Source organism: Hetaerina americana, unplaced genomic scaffold, assembly GCF_022747635.1.
Source record: "Hetaerina americana unplaced genomic scaffold, ioHetAmer1.1.p SCAF_17, whole genome shotgun sequence".
Lineage (NCBI taxonomy): Eukaryota > Metazoa > Arthropoda > Insecta > Odonata > Calopterygidae > Hetaerina > Hetaerina americana.
This window is the reverse complement of record NW_027286730.1, coordinates 1212949-1228334: the sequence shown is the minus strand read 5'-3', so window position 1 is coordinate 1228334 and position 15386 is coordinate 1212949. Positions and strand designations below refer to the sequence as shown.

At 42.6% G+C, this 15386-nt stretch overlaps 1 protein-coding gene across 2 annotated transcripts in view; it reads left to right on the top strand.

Moving 5' to 3' along the window:
* Positions 1-253: 253 nt before the first annotated feature.
* Positions 254-15386, top strand: part of LOC139687113 (protein pangolin, isoforms A/H/I/S-like) — a 70306-nt gene continuing 55173 nt past the window's right edge. For both annotated transcript variants that reach the window (XM_071584232.1, XM_071584231.1), the window contains exon 1: positions 254-402. In XM_071584232.1, coding sequence (XP_071440333.1) covers positions 258-402 — 145 coding nt within the window. In that variant the 5' untranslated portion in view covers positions 254-257. The remainder of the gene's footprint in view (positions 403-15386) is intronic.

Sequence of the window (15386 nt, the reverse complement as noted above, 5' to 3'; positions counted from 1 at the left end):
AGAGCCATCAGATTTTGGCATTCACATCGTTGAATTTGTGAATGACTCTTTTGTTATAGAAAGACCATGGAAACCATTGGATATATTTACCTTATGTATTTTAGGCGGTAATCTTGTCTCCTTATTGTTGATCATGTCCTGGAAACCTCGAAATAAATTTTTTCCTAGGTTTGTTTCGTCCTTAATGCAACAAAATGACGTAACAGCTATGTTTAAACCTCGCATGTATTTCTTCTTCCTCTTTGCAGGCCAGCAAGATGGGTCTCGGTGCGGGACATCCGGGAGCCTCCCTGCCCTTCTTCTGCCACAACGGCGAACACCTTGCTCAACCCCCACCGGCGCACATGGGAATCCCCCCGTTCCAGCTCGCGGACCCGGCCAAGACCCATGCGGCCGCCATCGGTGAGTACTGGCGTGGATTGGCCGGGCTGGCGGCGCGGGCCGCCCTCGCCTCGTCGCCCCCCGGTCCCGGTGGCCCCGCTCCCGCCTCCCCCAACACCGCCCATCACCGACTCATCCACCACCAGCCCCCGCCCCCACCGCCCAACCCCTCGGACTCGCCTCACGGCCCCTCGTCCCCGGCCGCGCTCAGGCTGTCGGACCTGGGGCCCCCGGGCGGCGGGGGGCCCACGACCCCGGGCCCCGTGGGGTCAGGGGGCGGCAGCGGGGTGGGTTCCCCATTGGCGCCGGGGGCTGCGAGGACACCCCCAGGTGTCGGACTCAGTGCGGGTGACTGGAAGCGGCTACTGGCGGCTTCTGCGGCAGGTTAGGCATCGTTTTTGTCTGAGGGATCTCCGGTTTGGATTCTGGTTCTTAGGCGGGCATTTAAGGAACGCGGTCGACCTCCCTTCTTTCGCACATTCAAAGCATCTTCGCTCACGGTGAGGTGTCCTCTTCTTCCTTTTCAGTCTGTCGCAAAAGCTGCACTTTTTGAGCCTTCCTTCGAAGGTTTTTTTTCAGTTCAAGGGAGGTCGATATTTCTTTCTCTGGTGGTGGCATCTGGTGGAAAGTAGGGTTTCTAGGTAATCGCTGCATAATCACTGGTAAATCTTAGAAATATTCCGTAATTTGGTTGTGGTTTACTGGTAGTGTAAGCTTTAATTAATGCAAGTATTTAGAAATTTATTTATCTAGAATATTCTCAGTAAAACTAACAGTAATTCCAACAAGTATTCCAATGGGAAGATATTATCAAGAAAATACAAGTGTGTTAATTCATTTCATCAAAGTAATTACCACTGAATTAATTATCATATAATTGAGGCTGTATTTGTTAAAAATGCAATATTTTGAGAATGTAATTATAGCATGAGCGGCGAAAAATGTTGCCATGAAGGTAAAACTTGAAATGTTTTTGTGAGGATTTTACCCTTATACATTAGTTAATGCATGAACATTTCTGAATAACGTAGACTGGTATTGTATTGAATTGTTATAAGCGGTGAACGTTATCTTATGATATTATTAAATCATCGATTTGTCCGATTTTTTTTGCATTCTTGACTGATGAATAATATATATATATATATATATATATATATATATATATATATATATATATATATATATATATATATGCTTAGTTTGTGTACTTAAAGGAAGTTTCCATTAGTTTTTGAGTGGTGTGTCATGATATTTCTTTCAAAACCGTTATCACATTTGAGTAAGATTTCTACACACAATGGAGGAGTCCTGACACCCTCCAATGCATATGCACCCTATCACCTTGCACTGCATCGGATGAAACACGTTTGCTACCCACTCTCAATCATTCTCTTGATAATTATACGAAGATCGGAGCAGGGAATGAGAATTATTAAATGCATAAGGGTAAGAACCTTACGCTGGTCCCAGAGCATTAGTCAGTACAACACAAGAGACCATCAAAATATCTCTGGCCCTCCTTCCACTCCGAAATATTCATCACCCTTTTCTCAATTGTTTTTCCAGGAAGCACCCTCTCCCCCCTTTCATTTTAAATCCCTGCACAACCACGCTATTGTTTGGTCGACGCCCACTTGAGGTCACCCCCGCAGTCCGGGGATACAATCCCCGAGGTGACGCCACGTTCACGTTAAAAAGACGCTGTCCGTTTTTCAGTTGTTTTCCTTTTTCTCCACATGGAAAGCTCTCAAAAAGCCCCCCGAGAGCTCTTTCTTTCGTGAAGGACCATACTCTTTGGGGCTTGAGAAAATCTCCCCCTCTTTTTAACGGGTCTTCTATATTATGGAAATGGCCGGGATTTTTACAGGTGAGGAAACAATTGCGTAGTTGAAGCGAAGTTTTGGATACTTTTCACTCCTCTTGAGAAGGCATAGATATTCACCATACCTTGGTCTTGGACATTGATCACCTGGCTAAAATTTACTTTAAAATGCTTGATGCATAGGGATGATAATATAACCCCCGATAATCGACACGAATTGCGCCTTTTAATTAATCCGATTGTCGTGTTTGGCTTATAATTGGTTCAGTCGTTTCACGTGATCAAATTTTTGTGTAGACCCTTTTGTGAAACGAAATCTGGATTCCATATACTAACTTTAAACACTCGTTACACGACTACAATATAGTGAATCAATACCCGATTTATGTTTCTATATAAAAAGTTATTTATTGTATTTTAGTGTGGTATTTTCTATTGATTATGAATAACATCTTGCATTAATTTCTATTGGATACTAGGGAAGTTGATATTGTGATCGATAATTCCATTACGCCAGCCCAGGTCAATGAAGCTTATATTTCAAGGAATAAAATAATGCTGATAGGACCCATTTTTGTTTTTCGTGCATTGGGTGATAGTTCATCGTAGAATACCGTGTCGCAACAAATTACTAGATATCTTAATTCGTGCGTAATTACGCTTCTCGTAAATTAGGGAGTATACCTGATAATATCACATCCGTCGGTCGTTATTTGCTATTATTGTGGCTAATAGTCATGGAATAGGTGGCTTACAGTCTACCGCTAAAACCGCACCTACATTCAACGCTTGACGTAAATATTGGCTACCTTCTATTTTCGCGCAGTGCGTGCGAATTAGGTTAACCATCTCACGTTTTTTTCTACTTAATGCATCTTAATTTTACTACCAATGGCCATCTTTCCATCAGTATCCGTAGACTAAAATATAGTCCTGCCTTTTTCAGAAATTTGCTTGGTCGTAGCTGAGATTTAAAATGAGCCTCGTAAACTTAACCTTAAAGATATATTCCGGTTAATATTCCTTCTCCTTTGGTGAACATCCTCATTGAGAACTGATTAAAAAGTATTTATTGCTAGTTGTAGAGACACCGAACAGTTCTGACATACCCCACAATATAGTTAGAATCAAAATTTTGCAATGCAACTCAAAGATGGCATTAGCATCAATCCTGATTATAGTATTAAATAAATTGGCCATTTTAGGCAACCTATCAGTGCATATTGCAGGAATGTTGCTCTCTTTATTCTTACAAGGTAATAACGCATCAAATAACCTGAAATTGTGCCGCCTAAAAGTTAGCTGAGTGCCCTTGCATGCAGCATTTAGGTGAGCCTATCTTGAATTTTGAAAATAGTTGTGCAATTTTCTCCGCAAAATCCGTCGTATTTAACTTGTTCGGGCGTGCATTTCATTGGGTTATGGAGGAATTTAATTAGAGTACGGGAAAGTGGCGGCCTGCAAGTGGGAGAGAGGGGAAAACCTCAAGGATTTTTATTAATTAACCGCTCATAATTTCCCGGGGAAGTAGGTGTCCACGAAGTTCCCGTGTTCTTCGAAATCCCTCTTCGTGGCCACTTCACCAACTCCATTGGGGCTCCGGAACTTCTCTCTCGTAATCCACTCACGGACTCGCAAATTGCCAGAGAAGTTGCAATTGAGGCTGAATTGCGAGCCAGCAAACGAGGGGGAGGGCATGTGGGGAGAGGGCGAAGGAGGTACGCGGGGAACGAGTGGAGTGAGGAGGGTAGGGATTTAAGAAGTGACGGGAAGAGAGGAGGAGGAGGCTGAAGTGGTGACGAGGATTAGAAAAAGAGGAGATGGAAATGTTAGTAGGGATGTGAAGTCCTCGCATGGATCCCAAGTCTTATCCTATCAGACCATCTTGCAAAGGAAGGCGATAGACAGAAGATAGCTGAAAAGGCGAGGATTTTAGCCGTAGAAGTCGTTTCAGTCAGTATATGTGACAACATTTTTGGAAAATTTTTATTAATTTGGTGCCCGAAAATTACGCGGAATTTAGGAAGTATTTATCCACCCTAGAGTACCTTCGGTTTTTATTTACTTAGTTCAGCATGAGTTATTACGTTAATTTACCCCGTTACCTATAATTATTTATTGGTGTTGATCTTGGCATGTTCTTTTACTCGACGATGGGCAGCAAACTCAACTTTAGATTTCATGGCATAAAATGTGACATAGTATATTTTTGCCTCGTAACTCCATCTGGGTTTTGCTTTTCGTACTCCAGCTTATTATTTTTCTCACACGTTCTCCTTGGATACTTGGATTACCAATCATCGAATAATTTTTGTGCGTAGTTTTTGCACGTATCTGTTTTTATTTTCGGATTATCTGTTTGCCTTAAGCCTCTGTGATCAATTGTATCGTCGTGGGCGCCAATATCAGGGTGAAGGATGGTACGTATTTATGTTCTTATGTCAAAAAGGGCGTGGGCGTCTCTTCCGGGGGTCTGCGACGCAAGGAAAAGAGAAAAAAACGCGCAATTTTTCCAAGAGGTTTGCAAGGTTCCCTTTGAGTGTTTCTGTGGAGTGTGAATGGCAGAGGTCAGGTTTGCAGGGAAAGGGCGAGCTCGAGAGGTTTTGACTGGGTTTTTGATTGTGTAAGGGGCCCACTTTCTCCAGGAGACAATGTGGTGGGAGGAGTGTAGGTAGGGATGCAATTTCCTGTTTTAGCATTTTTTGTGCCTTCCAATGCTTAAAATTATTTTCTCTCAGTTTCCTCGTGCTCCCGGATTATTCTCAGTGGTTTCTGCCTCCATCATCCTCCGTAGGGGTTCGGCGCTGTCGAAATCTTCATCCATCAGGGATCTTGAAGACATTTTTCTCGAGAACAAGGGGCATTTCCTCTTACCTAACTTTTCCGCTTTCTTCGATGCGAGGAGACTGTTAATATTTTTCCCTCCTCAGTGGAATGGCTGAGAGTTAAGGAAAGGGGGAGAAAAGAAATGCTGGCCGTTTATCCTTTGTGCGTTTTAACGTCTTTCAACGAAACTCGTGGACGGCGTTGTGCTCCCGGATGTCATGGCGAGATTTCTTTACCAGCCACTTCCCTTCCACCTCACCCCGTCTCCTCCCAGCCTTCCTTTCCGCCTTCCCCTTTATCCGATCTCCTCCTCCTCCCTTCTTCCTTCTTGTCGTTCCGCATCCAACTCATCCCCGTCTCACTACCATCTCCCTCGACGGGAGTTTTTCAGTATCTCGCTGTCGGGACATTCTGGAAAGATGACTTTCACCATTGTTATCGTCTCGTACTCGGCTGGGAAGTGGCAAAGCTCCTTTCTTTTTGAGCATTATCGTTCGTGAAATACGTCCCCCTCCCATGTTTTCCTCATCGGTGCGCGCTCAGGATACGAGGACTGGGGCTGGTTCTTGGAAGTGTGTCGGATGTCCAAGCGGGCTCGTTTTTAGCCCCTTTTTGCACTCTCCTCCGGTTTTAGCATTCTGACCCCGTAAGTTTCCAATTCCTCTCGACATTCGTGACGCGGAAGTTTGCTGTCAAGATCTTCACTTCCGTGGTCGCTCGAATTCTAATTCCTCGGCAAAATAAATCGTTTTTACCCGTCAGACAAACTTGAATAATATGAAAGACTAGGAGAAGCCTCATGGATTGGGCAAATCTTGAGAACAGTATGAATTCGTAAAGGAAAAATAATGGAATGGAAACCGAAATGAAGACAGCAAAAGGGACCATTACTTCGGAAAATCGAATAAAATTGATAAAATATGGAGCATTAAAAGTACATTCAACAGATTCAGGCGAGATTTAGTGAGAGTTCGTCATTATGAGAAAAAGAAATTTGCACTTTTCCACAAATTTGCTTGTAACGTACAACGCGTTTCAGTTCATCGAACCATCTTCAGGTACAAGGCATTAAGAGGTAAAGATATTAACGTAATGTTAAAGTAATTAGCGTATTAACGAAAGTCCATAATGAAAGAATGAAAGGCCACAGTTATACATTTTGTGAAACCAAGACTGGATCTCTATTTATTCCATCAACGAAAACTCCATTATCGAAAATTGTTATTCTTCCCTCCATTTGTTTAATTATCCTGTTTTAAGTTCCCTAACGGAACAATTTTCATGTGCCCGTGATGTATCGGTGTCTACTTATTGTGTTGGAACTGTGGTGAATGTAAGCCAGATACGTTCATTGAAATACCCTGAATATCTGAAATTGTAGGAGCAATACTCTAGAAACTCCACCAATTGCGTGATAATTTCAAAAATGCAGGTTAATGGGGGCGTTCCTATTGAAAACTTAGTTTATTTTCATGTCTGTCTAAATATGATGCACTTAACTGATGCCGCGTGATCTAATGAAATACTTAGTACTTAGGAGTCTCAAATTTATCCAGAAATTTCGCTTTCGCCATACTTTGGCATTGGAAAAATTGGAATTTCATCTCGAAAAACCTGAAAAATTAAGGAAATTCATAGCTACGGATAATTCCATACTTTTCGTTCTCTGTAGCGTTCTTGGAAGAACTAATACGATTGATATGAAAAGTTTAACAATCTAGCAAATGCTCACCTGGTGTTCGACTCTAGAAAGTACATACCAAGCTCAGATTATTCAAAAAATTAATTGTTGGTGTGGGCTCAGAAGTTTGTGTGAGAGACTACCTTTTGGGGAGCGTAAAATATTTCTCATAAGATGTAGGAACTCTTTGGGCGAAAGTCTCCATGTTTGTAGATTCACTGCCAAATAAAGATGATCTACAGGGTTCGTCCGGAAAATAAGTGTACTGAGCTCAGGAAAAAAAATGTATTACACTTTTACATATCTTAGCTAATATTCCTCAAAATAGGACCCTTGTGAGTCGATACACTTGTTCCAGCGGCGTTCCCATTCCTGGAACGCTCCCGCGAAGGCATCATCGGGAACCTCTCGAAGACACGTCGTCACGGCCTCTTTGACGGCGTCCAAAGTCCCGTATCGCGTTCCTTTCAAACTCCTCTTTATCTTCGGGAACAGAAAGAAGTCCGGTGGTGCCAAGTCCGGGCTGTAGGGCGGGTGCGGCAGTGTTGCCACGCCGTGCTTGGCCAAGAAGTCCGACACGAGAAGTGCGGTGTGAGATGGCGCATTGTCGTGATGCAGCCGCCAGATGTTTTTGATCGCTGGCCGGACGCGGGCGACTCGTTTTCGAAGCCTGTCGAGCACTTACGGGCGTAAAATGCAGCATTTACAGTTTGTCGTTCAGGTACAAATTCGTAGTGGACGACTCCCCTTTTGTCAAAAAAGACAATGAGCATCGCCTTGATCCGAGATTTGCTCATGCGAGCTTTCTTTTGACGGGGTGATGATGGGGTGTGCCACTCCGCACTTTGTCTCTTCGACTCCGGGTCGTACTCAAAGATCCACGTATCGTCACCCGAAACAACGTTCTCTAAAAAATGTGGATCATTTTTGCAGTGATCCGCAAGTTGTGTCGCGATTTCCAAACGATTGAGTCTTTGATCATCACTGAGCACTTTCGGCACCAACTTTGCACAAATTTTTCGCATCTGTAATTGGTGCCTAATAATCTCGTGCACTATTGTTTTTGGCACATTACACTGCTCTGCTATCATCCGAACACTAAGACGACGATCAGAGTTCAGTACATCGCGAACTTTTCGCACATTTTCGTCGGTGAGTGTCGTTGATGGGCGTCCAGGCCGTGGTTTGTCATCGACCTCTTCTCTGCCCTCCACGAACATCTTGTGCCACCGAAAGATCATGTTTCTGGACATGGCTGACTCCCCGTAAGCCTGGTTAATCATACCGACAGTTTCTGTAGACGACTTTACCGCAAATTTGATGGAATAACGCTGCTCCAAAAACTTCGGCATCGCGTTCCGTGACGTGGGTCGAGCGTGGAGGTTCGTGTTAACAGAGCTCCTCACTACACCACAGCTCAGAGCCGACTGCCTTTTTCAGCGTCGCTTGCCAAAATACCCCCCTCCAATCGCAGCTCGTCAGAGCGGTGCTGGGCGCGCCTGGAGCGGCGGGAAAAAATCAGTACACTTATTTTCCGGACGAACCCTGTATCTTTGGTGTTTGGGAAATTGCCATTTTTCAAAAATAGAACAGTAGATTAAAAAATGGAGTATTTTAACTTTTTTCGAATGTAAGATAATACGGATTGGAAGAAGCTTCAGGAAAATCGGGTGGAGACTAGCTCAAGTTAGCACAATAACAGGCGGGTGACATGTTTCGAGGAGATAGCTTTGCAAACAAGGAATGAATACGTTAAAATATTCGTGTGTATCCATTATTGAAATAGAAAGAAAGACTCGTACTTTTCGAAAAGTACGAGTCTTTCTTTCTATTTCAATAATGGATATCAATTACTTCCACGAAGTGAAGCCTGAAACAATAGAATATATTCGTGTGTAGTTATTTCCAAACATAGAATATCGACACTCTAAGTTTAAAAATGGACAGTGGGTATTTTAAAATGGACTATTGATTATGATAACCAGAGAAGATGAAAAGGCTTCGAAACCTGGTGATGGAATCGGATGTTAAAGATGAAGTTGAGAGAGGTAAACGATGATTGATGAAGTATGAGAGCATTAGTAAATAAGTTTTTAGGGGTTCCAATCCTAGGATTCAAATATTTCCGATGCGAGTAATGAAGTTGAGTCCATTGGAGTCATGACGAGGCATACTATATGCCTCTGTGGATCGGGAGTATTATCAGTAGGGAGATCATCGCGAACCGACGCGTCGGAGTTTCCGTGTACGACGGCAATCAAAAGGGAATATAAAAAGTGGGCAATACAAGAATTGAAAGGCCCGGACGCTTCACGCCGGATTCTGCATCCTCTCGAAGAGAGGAATGTTCTTCCTTTTTCTTTTGGTTTTTTTTTCCTTTCGGGAAAGAACGTGGGGTTCGATGTCACTTCCTCGGGAGTCAATGTGTTCTCCCAACGGCTGGCCCACGCCGCCACCGTGCTCTTCGCCAACTATAAGCGATCACGCACTCGGGGCACGGGGGACAAGAAGCAATGAAAAAAATCCCCTTCCATCCAAACGCCGCGCTCGGGCCGAAGACAAGGGACGCGAAGCCGGCCCCCACCATCCACTCCCACCCTCTTTCGCGTTCTCTTCCTCCCGGCCCCCTTCCGTAGTTTTAGCTCTCCCCATCCCTTTCATCACTACCCTCGGTGCCGTCTCGTCTCCTCTCTCCATGCGCCAGGGCCCTTGTGTGGATCCTGTTTTTTATTTCTTTGGCGTTCGTTCACTGACGCCGAGCAGGGAAAGAATGAGCGACGGCTCGCTAAAATGGTAGGCACTCATTTTCCCGATTCTAGGGAAAATCTTCCTCGAGGCCACTTAGCGTAGATAGCAGTCGGCTTGTATGCGTCAGCTAACAACCGGCGTTGAGTACCCCCAGTAAGGGATTTTCAGCCTTTCGAAACCAGAATGCGACAGTGTCAACGCATGCATAAGGTAACGTAGAGGCTTTATTGAGGGTTAAGCAGAGATGTGAATTCTGAGAAGAATGTTAGACCTAGAAATATGTATATATTAATTGCCTCGTATCTAATTATATCCTTGAATACGCTCAGTGTGATGAACATTTAAAGCGGGCAAAGATTTTTTTAAGTCAGTAGATATCCTGTTCTGATCAGCTTTTTTTATTGATAATATATATGCCAATATATACGTATATGTAGAAGGTCTATAGTTTTGCTGCCAAATGAATAAGTTTTTTAGGGTGTCGACATTTGATAGTCATTGCTAAATAATTTTCTCTATCGCTCCATTGCCCATGTCAACGTAACCATTCCTCGTGCCCTTGCATTGATATTTTTGTACACTCTTACATATTTCCTTCAACACGTCTCAGATATTTCCATTTCATTTTTCCATATCATCTAACCCTCCTCATCCTCGTTTGTCACTCTTCCCCTACCACCCCTCACTCCAATCCAACCAACCCATTCGTTTTTACCCCTTTCGCGTTCACATCCGTTGCGACCACCAGAATTCACTCATCATCATTCGTCGCACCCCTTTCTGGTCCTTGCTTTTTTTTAATATTAACAAAAACCATTTTTTGCTCCCGAGTTTCTTGACGCCGAATGCGCGTAGCTTGTGTGTTCCGACTCCCCTCTCCAGTGTCAGCAGTCATTCATCCAGGGCTGTGGAACCAGGCGAGAAAACAGCTGAGGACTGAATTGTTTTTGGAGGGTTTTTTCATGAGCTTTTGCTGTAAAGTCCCATTCCCCTCTCTCTTCTCCCTCTCCCTCGCCATCGTGGTATAGGAAAGGGAGAAGTTCTTCATCTCTTTTTCTCTCTCGAAATCTTTCAGTCCGAAAAAGTGAGGTTTTTTTCATGCCACAACCTGGTTTGTTTTTCGGTGGGATAATTTATTTTTCTCGACCCACGCGGGGAATGGAGTGGGTGTGAGAGGAATAGAGGGGGGTCGTGGAAACTCGCGTGTAGGTTGATTAGCGCATTTTATCAAGTGCACTCGCACAAATGCCCAATTTTACCCGGGAGAAATATCTCCAGGCTTAAAGTTTTCTCAATTTTTCGTAATTTGTTCTAATTTAGTATTGATGCTGCCGATACTCCGACTCGCTGTTGTGGAAATTTCGCCTTTTTTCTCTCCTCCGAAAATATCTTTTATAGCGCATTGATTACGAAGGGAAAACTTTTGAAGCTAACTGTTAAGTCTGCGTTCCCTGTGCTGTTATGAGGAATGGAATACCTCTGGTTGAAATGGCAGGAGAACCGTGGTTGTAATTTTTCACAGTCCCAAGTTATCTTATTGTTAGCGATTCGTAATTGAGAAGCAAATAGGAAACAATATTTTTCTGGCGTTCTAGTAATGTAGTAATCAGCTAAGAAAACATTTCATTGACAGGTGCTACTTTTTCAGTGCTCGTTTACTTTGTCGTATCTTAATGAATTATGTCTCCTTCCAAATTGCTCTAGTGATAACTGATCCTCGAGATAATTCAGATTTTACTCTTTGGCTGGTTGAGACTCCAAGCCTCCTCGGAGAGGATTATGATCATAATTACTGCGCAAAAACTGATTGACTTCGCAACAGCCATTTTCATACGAATCTCCTAACCATCGAATATCGGTGGTTAGGAGACCTATCGGCTCCTGGATAGGTGAGGCCTATCCTTCGTAGATAATTCACGTCTCTTTATATGGATCTTGATTTTTCACTCGTTTCCGTTAGTTCTCTTTCGTATCAAACTACGCATCTTGTTTTGTTTGATTTAAATTTTAATTTGGTGTTTAATATTTAAATGTAAGTTTTCTCATTTTATCCGAATTCCATGACGTGTTGAGTAGATAAATGTATTCTCTGAGCCTAAGCACTCTTGCTTCGATCATATTTTTGTTTAGATATGCACGAAGTTCTTTGGATAGGCTTTGAGTTTTTATAGGCTTATAATTTTTGTATAGCTTAGTACTCTTTATGTGGCTTAATATTCTCGTGATGCGTTCACTGGAGTTTTTTTTCCTTGAACGTTTGCGCCATCTTCTCGAAAATTCTCTTATTTTGTTAGTCATATATAAACGTTTGTTATATGAATGAAGACAAAATTAAGGAGTAACTTCCCCACTGTTGGCATAATTAAATGACAGTGAGGTGTATTAAACAGAAAACTACTCCTACATCGGTGATAATGTTTATTGTGTCAGGAAAATAACTTATGGCCTTTGTTTCGCGTTCTCTTTTTTAATTTCAATTTCCCATTTATTTTTAATTTCATCACGCATTAACAAAATTTGGTTCATTCGGAGAATGGGAAGGAAAAAAAACTATCGTAAATTAGGCCGTGGTAAATTCAAACTGAGACAATGGCCGCTACCGATGAATGCCCGGAGGAACGAAGGTAGGAAAAGAAAAAAAAGGGAGCGCCAAGGAAGGCTCGAGGAAGCAAGGTACATACATGCACCTCGCTCGGCACAATATTATCACAAATTAATCTTACTCCGAGGGGAACAATGTTCAGATCCCAGAGAAGAGTGCAGCAGTCGGACTCAACAATGAGAGGTGGCGCCGTATACGAATTCTTCTTAACGTTAGCGCCACTCATTTCATTTTTTTCCTCCTCCGTCCCCCATTTTGTCAACGTTCCGCGAAACTCAAAATGGCTGTGTAAATAAACCCCCGGGAAGGTTATAAAGTGGAACTGCGGCACGAGAGGGAAGGCAATTGTGCCCTTTTCGAGGAGTTGAATCTGCGGGAGACCTACCAACTCCCCTCCCCACCACATTCCTCTCCTTTTCCTCCTCCCGCTCTCCCCTTCCCTCCGCCCACCCTCCTGGCTTCTCTCCGCTGCACTTGAGTTTTCTGCACGCTGCAAGGAATATTTGTCCGTCGAGCGACAATGAAATATCGCAATTAAGCTCGGGACGAGGACGTGTGGGAGGCTTCGGACGTCGAGTGTGTTTTTATGGGGGAAGAGGAGAGAGGGATGCGTGGTGGGAAGGGGTGAGTCTGGATATTTTCTTTTTGTTACCCCTGCCCTCGCGAGGAGGACGGGTGGAATTGTGCGGTGAATTTCTCACCGCGTTAACTTTTGGCGTCATTTCCCCTCTCCCTCTCTTTCTCTCTCATGAGGGAGAGAGAAATCTCTCACTCACACACACACAGACTATACTCCCCCGCTGTAGGAAGAGAGGGTTGCTTTAATTTTGTTCCCTCGTTTCTTTGTCCGCTCGGACAACCTCGGTTTGTCCGGCAAATCGCGTCCCCCAACCAACCGCTTCTACCGCGTCTTCGGGATTTTTTCCTCCCAACTCCCTTACCGTTCAGCGAGTGGACAATGGGTACAATTTTTCGGGCAAATAGCGTGCGTCGTGCTGTTATGCCCTTTATGTTGCTCCTGTGGTCCTCCTCTCTCCCGTTCCGTACCCCCCCCTCCCTCCCCAGCCCAGGAAATTTGAGTCTCGGCCCAGTAGCGCAAGGGGGTCTTATCCCTCTTGAGGAACTCGCATTGTCTTCGGAGTGGTGATCGTCTTCGTTTTCTCCCTCTACACCTTGGCTGGCTAGTACCGTGGAATTAAACCGTTAATTAAACGGGAGGGATAATGGTGCATTCAATGTCCTGGGATCCAGCGTCCGGTTGCATTTGTCAGTTGTTCTCCGTTTGCATTACCTTGGAAGCAAGTGGGGGCATTAAGATACCAAGAATTTGAAGTAATTTTGTTTCCATTGTGAAGGTTAGACTATTGAAAGTCTTTTCAGTTCCATCCACGATTAACAAATATTCACTTTTATTTTTTCAGCTAAGGCGAGGAATTCATGTCATATTTCCACAATAGGGCTTTCTTGAAATTGCCTCCCATTGTAAGCATGGATGGATAGATGGATTTGTTATGCAACTGACCACTTCTTTGGGAATATGACATTTGCGACGGAAATGGGTTTCTTTAAAAACGATTATCTCGCTCAATACAATTTTAAAATTCTCACTATCTTCTTGAAGGATTCGTATTGTCGTTGATGATAATTTTATCGTTTCCTAAAGAATGTATTCGAATGAGATTTGTATACATTTACCGTGCCAGAGAGTCCTCGGCTAATATTTTAATCCGTTTTGTCTTTGGACCAATGAACGGATTCAAGAGCGGGGACCCAATGCATTTTACTCAGCTAATTAAATTTATCGCTTAAATCGTGAAATTTCATTTATTTTTATATTTATTGAGATAAATGTATGCCATTGTTATTTTTGTCAATAATATATTTATTAACTAAAATAGGTACAATGCGCCATAGAATACGAAATCAAATAATGAGTTTCTTAAAATAATAATTATGTATGCATCTTATTATAGATCTTAGATAGATTAATATAATTAAGATGTCGACGCCATCCATATATGTTCAATTGACGGTAACTTAAGGATGCCAAAGTATTAGCCTGGGAAGGACTATTGGATTTTTTCTGTTAACTTGCGTGTTTTTGAGGAATTGCGCGTAAAAAATACGGCGGTCCGGTGTACTTTTGTCGAAATCCTTCGTGGGTCGAGTTACCAAAAATCATTCAAATGGACAACGTTTAAAATGTGAGTTATACATCCACAAATAACGTATCACATGTTGCAAGGCTACATGATGCACAAGTCTCTCACGCAAGCTCTGACTAATTGTGTTCCACCAGTGGCGTCTTAAAATTCTCTGGCCAGTGTTCGCCTGTTATGTATTCGCGTTTGTGGATTGTATGAAATGGTCACGAATGACCTTTATCAAGGGAGGGTAGCAAAGCAAAGCCCAGACCAATGCATGGTATTTAATTTGAACGCGGCAATTGGAAGCATAGCCATGTTTTATGGAATTAAGGGTGGTAGAAATATTGTGGAGTAGCAGAAGGATATTGATAGGAAAGGGTATCACTTTGTCTTGTTAAGTGATGCTAAGAAATGTCTGTTTTTGGCCTGTTTCGCCCTCCAAAACATTGTTTTAACAGTAATATACTATTGATAAAAAAATTGTTTGTGGTCCATCAAAGAAAATTTCAATTGCGGAATAAGATTCTGAAACAGAGGTTGTTCTGATAAATATTCAGAAACGACAAAAAGAAAACAAAAAACAATCAGATGTGACAAAAACAAATCAAGGGATGTTGGTAAAATATTAAAAACTGCGGAATGTGCATGTTTTCTTTGACATTTTTCCATATCTGAAATTTTGGTTGTTTTGCCGATTTTCGAACAATGTGATTGAAGTCACGATGTGTGTATTTGTGGACTAAATTCAGATGAAAGGCGGTATTGGTTCGTAGGGAAAATTGGAAAAAGTTGAAATCGAGAGGAGGACGGGTTTTCTATGTGACCACGAGTAGCTACCTTTTATTTGTGAATTTCAGGAAAGCGGTAAGTTTTCCCACCCTTCGCGTTATGGGAAACTCTATTGCAGTATATGAGTCAATTTAAGTTACTGGGTCTCTACCAATTGTGTCAATAATCATGTAGGTTGAGAATGAGTGCCAATTTTTTTGACTCTCAAGTCCTTGAACTAAAATTCCGCTGTATTATTGCATTGGTTATAAACTCACAAGTTATACATTGGGAATTATTTTCCTACTACTTTTTCTTTGGCATTAATAGTACTGTTTTATGATCTTCGGTAGCTATGTGTATTTTTCAAGTTTCAGTTATATTTATATTACATCGGCAGTGATGATT